Raw genomic sequence first — 8,835 nt, 5'->3', positions numbered from 1 at the left:
TTATTACTGGGGGACATTATTACTGGGGGGCTAAACTACTGGGGGCATTACCACTGGAATGCTACACTAAAGGGGGGGGTAAACTACTGGGGTCATAACTGCAGGGGCATTACCACTGGGGGCATAACTACTAGGGCTAAACTACAGGGGGCTAAACGACTGGGGGCATTAGTACAGGCAACATTACTACTGTGGGCAATACTACACAGGGACATTACCATTAAGGTCATTACTAATGGGGGAACTACTGAGGGCATTGCAAAGGGGGCACTTCATAAGGGGCATCACTCCCGGGGACATAAGGGGCACTACTACTGGGGGCATTGCATAAGGGGCACCACTACTATGGGCTCTATATAAGGGGCACTACCACTGTGGGCACTACCAGTGCAGTGGACATTGCATAAGGAGCACTACTACTGTGGGCATTGTATAAGAAGCGCTACTGCGGTGGGCATTATGTGTATTATGGGGTGCTACTACTGTGGGCATTATTACTATTGTTTGACCACACCCCTTTCTTTTTGAGACCATGCCCTTTTTTGCGGCGCGCGCCATACCTTTATTACATTGGTGGCGGGGGGGGGGGGGGGGATGAGTTTCACCACCTCTCTAGCACCATTTTAAGCACTGTGTGTATGTATGTAGATCTATCTATCTATCTATTCTTCGCACATGAGTTTCTGATTTTCACGGTTGTAAATATAAATGAGTGTTACCCGAGGAGCACCTCTAGCAGATACGGTAAGAAGTGACCATTTTTGTAGTTTATTACATTCTACACACTGGAGGTACAATCCAAATTTTGATCTGATCGTCCGTTTGCGCGTTGTCGTTCACGCAACGCAAGCCACGCATCGGTAATGATGTCATTATGTCATCCTCCTTTTCATCCCCTTAGGGGAGGTTTATTAAAACTCTGATTACATCGTTTTCCCATTCCCCACCTGAAGAATACTTATGTTACATTTCATCTTCCTAACATATCGGGAAGTAAGAGAATAGCGATGAGTCAGTGAGTGGGGGTATGTATATATATATATATATATATATATATATATATATATATATATATACACACATTTTTTGTACCCCCAATTTCAAAGTTTTCCTGGCTGGCTCGCCAGGTGGATGCTGTATTTGTACAGTACCTGGCGTTGGTGCCATTGTATGTACAGTAAAGGAGTCTGACTCCCCTGGCGTGTAAGTGTCGCATTAATGTTACTATCGCAGCGGTGTTTCAGAAGCCCAATACATACTGCCAGTTACTGGCTGCAGAGCTGGACAACGAGCGCACCCACCTGGGTGACCCAAAGCTGAGATCTCTGCAGGCATCACTGTACAATGTAACAACCTACAATACAGGTAAGTTCTGTAGAGGACGGCCCTAGATATGAAATGCAGAGAAGCAGCCACCGGCACAGGTAACCTGATCTCCTCCTGTATCTCACCTGTGACCAGGTAGCCTGAAGCACCCTGCATCCCAGTTGTACGGCTCAGGCTCTGAGCTGCAGTCCACGGCTTCTGTATGGGACAAGGGTGGGGTCTCTCCTGGTGGAAAAAACATACGAACACTACGTAACTCTGCCTGTTTCACAGTATCGGGTGAATTTAACTGTTACGTGGCTGACGTGGCCAAAGACAGGTGAGAACTACCTGCAGGGTGTGCTGAGATGGACAGGTAGACAGTCTTAATGATGTGTCGTGTCTAAGGCCACAGTGGGTTAATGCTCTATGGAAACTGGAAAGACAACATTTTTCAAGTATATGAGGAAGGAACGTCCTCCCCTCACACGGTTCATCCAGGCACCATTTAGAGTAAACCCACAAACAAGAAATTCACCATCAATTCTACGTACTGTGCATTTTATGGGGCCCTAACCCGCAAAGCTGACACTTTAATTAGCAGGAGGCGCTGTGCTGACAACCTGGGGTATTGTCCCATTCCTAGCCACGAGGCACTATCATACATAAGTCTATTTCCCATGCCTGGCCAGAAGAGCTGACATTTTATCTGATTGCTTGGTATTGAACCTGCTGGAATCCTCACCTGGATGAAGCTTTAGTACTGGGAGTCCTACTGGCCACGCAGTGAGATTATACTGGTACAGCAATATACTGACCCAGGGAGCTGACACTCTAATCCACAATATCAACCGAGTGTCATTCTCTCTGCGTACATCGTCTTTGTTCAGCTTCAGTATCCAGAGACCTGACACTTGTGATCCTAACCCACAGAGCTGACAGTCGAGGCTTTTGCATTTTAGTTGGCTGCAGAATCGGATCTCTCTCTGATCAGGACACTTCCATTCGTTTCAGTTTTTGCTACTATCAGAAAAGGTGAGTTCCTGTAATGTGACCCTTTTGTGAGTTAGTGATAGCGGGATGGAACCTTAATTATCAGGGGTCATTCACTGCCCAGGGCAGCACATTCTGTCACACTCCGCTTTCTGTATGTACAGCGCTTAAGTCTGCGTTCTCACCGGTGACTATTGTAACAACAAGCTGAATAGGGATCGTGCTATACACTGTGTACTTTGTTTATACTGACTACAGATCTGCAACATTATAGCGTCCGTATCTCAAATCGGGGATGCTCCACAGCCTATGTTGTTGCCATGATTCCCACACATTCCAGTCATAGCGTAATCCCAGAGAATTGGTTATAATGTTTGTGTTGTACGTAATTTAAAACATATATTTAATCACCCAAAGAGTGTGACAATGCAGAGGGCGACTAAATGTTTTATACAGAATAAGAGGGGCTGTAGCGCACAGTTTAAAGGGGGTCATTCCGACCCGATCGCTCGCTGCAGTTCGCAGCGATCGGGTCGGAACTGCGCATGCCGAAGGCCGTCGTTCCCTAGCGATCGCCTCTGCCTGATTGACAGGCAGAGGCGGTTGCAGGGCGGCATGGCGGCGTTTGGCCAGCGTTTTGGGGGGCATGGTCCGGCCAACGCAGCCGTGGCCGGACCGTGCAGGGGGCGGGCCGCAGCGGTGACGTTGCATGCAACCGCTGCGACCAGGGACAGCGACGAGCAACTCCCGGCCAGCTGCAGGAGCAGCGCTGGCCGGGAGTTACTCAACAAGTACAAAAGCATCGCCGCTGTGCGATGCTTTTGTACTAGTCCGAGAGGGAGGCTGGACAGACATGTGGGGCGGGCTAGCCCTGTGCTGGGCGTCCCCCCGCATATCTGAGAACATGATCGTAGCTGTGCTAAATGTAGCACAGCTACGATAAACTCGGAATGACCCCCAAAGTGTGTGTTCAAAAAATAGGGACATTTCAAGGGGCAAAAAGTTCCAGGTATAAGTTCTTTAAGTTGAAGACCCCAAAAACCAAGGGCATTTGGCAGATATTCGCAGATCATGCCATGCCCCACTGAAAGTGTCGGTATGTTGTAGACTCAGACTCTCAGTACAGTAATACCCCTTTCAGACAGAAATGTGTCATAATTCCCGTGTCTCCGACCCTGGTAGATTTTTTCACACAGAAAAAGGACGCGCGTGTTTCATGAAATTACAGGGTAAACTGTTTTACCTGGTAATTTCATTTTCTGTCTGAAAGGGGTATAATTCTGCAAAATAGAGCATAGGTTCTCAAACTCGGTCCTCACAGTGCATGTTTGCCAGGTTTCCTCACAGAATCGCCAGTGAAATAATTAGCTCCACCTGTGGACCTTTTACAATGTGTCAGTGAGTAATTAATACACCTGTGCACTTGCTGGGTTACCTGCAAAAACATGCACTGTGTGGGGTCCTGAGGACCGAGTTTGAGAACCTGTGAAATAGTGGATTTGCATGTGTCTGTGCAGCCAGACGGTAGGTCATAACCCACACCCACCCACTGAAAGCTTTCCCATATTCACACTAAGCATCTGTTGTGGGATCACGGCCAAAAATATACTAAAATCCATAATCTATTCTGATGAAGCAGTCGGACACCCCACGAAACGCGTCAATATATCACCCCTGGTCCAGTACCAAAATTGTGTACTATACTGTACTAAAGAGACATTGAAAGCAATTTTATGCTTCTTGGGCGACAAATAAAGAGACTTTTTTTTATTCTACTATTTGTTGTCGGCTAGGACTACAACAATCCTACACTAATCTGGTTTAACCTGCACCCAAGAGAAATGTCTCCATTGTATGTCAAATATTATCTGCCTAGAAAGTTACATGAATTAACTAATTTCTGAATAGATGCATACACCCCAACTGTCCTGATCGCCAACCTTGAAATGGGTGGAGATTGCACTAAATTGGAGTGAGTTTCATAGAAACGCGGGGGATGGGTGGAAAGTGGGAATATTTGGGTGGGCCTATTTTGTTCTTAAGTTGTCTTTGTAAATGTTGAGAGATACTTGTTTGCTATATTCATTATCATATTAGTGGAACACATAAGTGCTACGCTCAATGCGGACAACATGGCTTCTTTAACACATTTACTCTCTTCTAGATGGCTATGGTCACCGGTCTCATCCCTATCCTCCGTACGGCTGTAGAGGCCACCACAGACTATGCCGGGAGGACAATGTGGTTTGGTTTCGCTGTGGTCCGTCTGCTTGCTCTATATGTGTCTGAGCAACCCTGGAGTAAACTGGATCTGGATTTCGACTGTCGAGGCAACGGTACCTCAGAGTTTTGCCGGAAGTCTTGTTTCAGTAACCACTTTAATGTGCCGATCGTGTCCCTGTGGAATAGTGCCTATGTCTTCTTTGTGGTCTCCGTGCTCATCATGGAGCTTTTCACCTCACAGCTCCGGCACAACCTCACCAAAGCGGCCGTGAAAAAGAAAGCCGACCATCCTGATGGACCCCTGATCGGGACATGGGCTTCGGATTTGGCTCACAAGGATTTGGTGATGGACTTTCACCACCAGAGGACCTTACTTGTTCTCTACCTGTTCTGTGTTCTCATGCGGCTGCTGGGAGAACTGATGTTCCTGTACATCCTGATGTGGTGGCATCTACCGCTAGTGTCCAGAGACTCCTATGACTGCTCCACAGAGGTGTGTCCTGGGCCCTTCACCTGTCTGGTGAGGTTCCCAGCTGAGAAGAGGATGTCCCTCTATCTTCTAGGCAGTCTCTCCATAATCCTGTCTCTGGTGTGTGTCGTGTTTGGACTCTACAGCATCTGCCACTATTTGGCCGCCTGTCGAACTCGTCATGATGAGTGTGTGTAGCTCTCAACACATCCTAGGCCAAGGAACACGCAGTCTTTGTTTACAAATGGGGAAACCAGAGCTTCTCGGCTCTTAATACTCCATTAACCTCAGTCCACGAATCTATTAACGTGTTTAAATATTGCTTCTGGAAATACTCAACAAACTTCTACTCTATGCCCAAAGGACCCTTCTCCATCTGGACTCTTTCATGGAGGCTGTAGGCATCACATGGTCCATCATTTGCACATATCAAGGCTGAATCTGAGTCACAGGGAAAATTGCAAACAGCAGCACTTACTGGCGGTCGCCCATCAGCGACTTCATGTAAATGCGGGTACAAGCGCGTTCCCCGGTGCACAGTTGTTTGGCTGATTGTGCAAGGACAGATATGCCCACTTTTATCATCCCTGCATGCTGTAATACAGACTGGTATACCTTATGGCAAGTGCAGTTTCTCCGTCTGACCACTGCCTCCTATACTAGCGGCTATTTGTCTGTGAGCGCAGCCATTCATTCACAGGCCACTGACAGTCCCTTAACACACTCTAACCACCTCACTACCCATCACTTGTGGAACCTTTTCCAAATTTTTGCGCACGCACAGTTTCAAAAAATCGTTCAACACCGGCATTGCTCCGTGTCAGGCCATATTGTGTTACTAACCGTTATATAGCATGTTTGTGACCCAAACAGACACAATAAAAGCTGAGCTTTTGCACAAATGTTATTATTTTTTAATACTTGAATATACAATGTATGCAATAAAATAAATGTGTAAAACGTATAGTAAACTTAGGGGGTTATTCACGTTTATACGCAATTGCCATTCTCTAGGCTACGGATCTGTTAAAGTTAGCAAGTTTTGGCACCACCTCCTGGCCAAAGGCGGCACTGCAACATTTATTTTTATTTTTTATTTTTAATGATAATAAATGAGGGGAGTGTACAGTTATAAATACTGCCGGCCATGCACAGGCCCACGAACAATGATGTAGTCTGGACCGGCCTAGATTTGATGACTAAGGGCTAGACTAGCGTTATTGCCCATTGCATCCAATCAGATTCTAGCTGCCACTTACCTTTTGCATCCTAGAGAAATATTAACAGAATGATTGGTTGCTATGGGCAACATCACAACTTAATGTTATCGCTCAGTAACCCTTAGCTACTGCAGTGATGTATCTATTTTCTGCTATACAAAGATGTAGGTGAAAGAGGTTTTTAGCCCCTCCCAAAAAATTTTTGCCACAATAAAACAATGAAAGCAAAAACAATTTCTTTATTACTTTAGAAGGTGGATACGTAGGTCCCTGTGTATATGGGTATGGGACTCAGCAGGGGTGGATTGGGATTGAAAACCAGCCTGGGAAATGTATGGAAGCAGCGCTAATGTGGGGGTGGGGTGTGTTGAGGGGGTGGAGCCTGTCAAGTGGAAGGGATTACTGCTCAGAAGGACTGACCACAGGCAGGAAAGGAAAGTGCGCACCGAAAAATGTAAAGGCTGTGGCTTTGTGGGGAAGGTGCGTGGCCACATATTAGTGCCAATTCACATTACACCACACAGTAGTGCTGCTTATACACATTGCACCAGGTAGAACCTCCTATATACACTGCGCCAGGTAGAGCATGTTATACATATTGCGCCAGATAGAGCGCGTCTACACTTTGCACCAGGTAGAGCATGTTATACACTCATACATATATATGCATGCATGCAGCGGAGCACAAATATATACATATATACAACTACAGTGCATTGTCTGCAGGACAACTACTATATACAATATATCGGGCACACACACTACCTCGGTATATCTTTGGGACATTTACTCACTATCACATTCAGAATTGGCGGCTGCTGGCTCCTGCGGCTGGGGACTGGAGGCGGACATGGGAACTGGAGGCGTACCCAGAGGCGGAGCCGTCAGTTGTGACTGACGGCCCTGTCCTGCAAAGGGAGGCTGGTGGAGCTTCTGTGGCTGCACATGCGCAGCAGCTCCGCCGGCGGACATTTTTCATCTACATTTCAGTAAATGCTGCCGCGATCAGGGCGGAGATCAGATTGTAGCAGCTGTCCGGCAAGGGGGTGACGGCAGGCCACTGAGGGGACGACCAGACCAGCCAAACTGAATCTGGTCTGGTGTCCCGGCATGCCAATCTGGGGGTGATATGGTGACACAAACATTTGCGCCTGAGTAGTGACATGGGGAAACATACACAGGCATGGGGGGGGGGGGGGGGGGGGGCTTGGTGACACACACTAGGGGGGTTTTGAGTCTGACCCACACATACAAGGTCCTGGGGGGGGAGGACATGGTGACATTCACTATGTCTGGTAACTTACTGTGGCTTTGGGTGAGAATAGTGACTTACACTGGGTGACTAGGGTTGTGGGGTCATGGTGGCATACACTCTTGAGCAGGGGGAGCTTCCATGCCCTCCCCCCTCATGCATTTTATTTTTTCATTGTTACACAGCTGGGTAAAATGGGGGGCAGACAGGGCAATACATTACTGCCAGAGCCCGCCTCCTCTATCCATTTACACTGCAGCTTCTGCTCCGCCCACACCACTCCCCCTCATGCAGGCACCGATAACCAACCATTTTAGTGATCGGGCCGCATCATGTCTCTCCCCCTGCAGTGCAGCTCCCCTGTAAGTGGGCTCCAGTACACCAGGGTGCCGCACCACACACTTTGAGAACCGATGGCGCCAGGCTAGAGGCGGGGCTGGAGGTGTAGCTGTCAGCGCTGAAAAGGTTTACACCGGTGGCCATTTTTCTTTGGGTTTATTGAGCTTCAGCACAGAAGCTTTTAGTTAGCGCTGCCCTATCGGAGCTCAGCTCTGATCGCGGCAGCCGGCCCTGCATGGGGGGTGACAGCAGCCACTGAAGGGACGACCGGACCAGTTTGCCGGAATCTGGGCCGGCGTCCCAGCGGACCAATCCGCTGCTGGGACTCAGGGTCAACACCCATTGGTCGACAGTGGCTAGGCCGACACTAGAACTAGGTCGATACAGCCATTAGGTCAACATGAGTTTTTTAATGTGGGGTTTTTTTTGTGTCGTTTTCTCAGTCAAGTGACTGAGAACCCCAATTAGTGCACCGCGTCCCCTTGCATGGTCGCTTCGCTCACCACGCTGCGGGCAAGGTGCCTCACTGCGCTCAGCACAGGTTACCGTTCCCAATCGTAGTCCACGTGGATCGTAAAGTATGAAAAAGTTCCCCTCCCCCCAAAAAAATAAAAAATAAAAATAAATGTGAAAACCTCATGTTGGCCTTTTCTCATGTCGACCAATGGGTGTTGACCCATAGTCCGGGTACCTGTGTGTGTATATAGCATCCTCTATTTCAAATAAAATAATTAAATTACATTTGAAAAAAGTGGTCTCTAAACTTTTTGCACACAGCGACGAGCGGAATTGTATTGCGCTTTGCGGCAGATACCCCCTTGTTCCGCATATGACCTGGGCCCAGCCCTGTCTCAGTTACACCGCACAGCAGATTGCACTGACCCGTCATCCCCAACTGTCCATGGACTAGAAGTGCAATGAGATGGAAATGTAATGTACAGACAGTGTCGGACTGGGACATAAAGGGCCCGCCAGGGGAATGCTGTTGTAGGGGCCCACGGTTAAGGGTGTGGCCAGCCACCACAGAGGTTTAG

The 8,835-nt window shown here is 48.0% G+C and overlaps 1 protein-coding gene across 5 annotated transcripts in view; it reads left to right on the top strand.

Annotated features, from left to right (window-relative positions):
• LOC134943930 (gap junction beta-4 protein-like) overlaps nt 1–5,897 on the top strand; it is a 15,038-nt gene extending 9,141 nt beyond the window's left edge. For 4 of the 5 annotated variants that reach the window (XM_063932491.1, XM_063932490.1, XM_063932488.1 and 1 more), the window contains exon 2: nt 4,463–5,897. In XM_063932491.1, the coding sequence (XP_063788561.1) occupies nt 4,463–5,188 (726 nt within the window). In that variant the 3' untranslated portion in view covers nt 5,189–5,897. Of the gene's footprint in view, nt 1–2,255; nt 2,341–4,462 lie in introns of those variants that run through there. The other variant, XM_063932492.1, reaches the window with a different exon arrangement.
• The last annotated feature ends 2,938 nt before the right edge of the window (nt 5,898–8,835 follow it).

The sequence above is a fragment of the Pseudophryne corroboree genome, chromosome 7 (assembly GCF_028390025.1).
Source record: "Pseudophryne corroboree isolate aPseCor3 chromosome 7, aPseCor3.hap2, whole genome shotgun sequence".
NCBI lineage: Eukaryota > Metazoa > Chordata > Amphibia > Anura > Myobatrachidae > Pseudophryne > Pseudophryne corroboree.
Note: the sequence above shows the minus strand (reverse complement) of the source record. Positions and strands in the feature narration are given on the sequence as shown.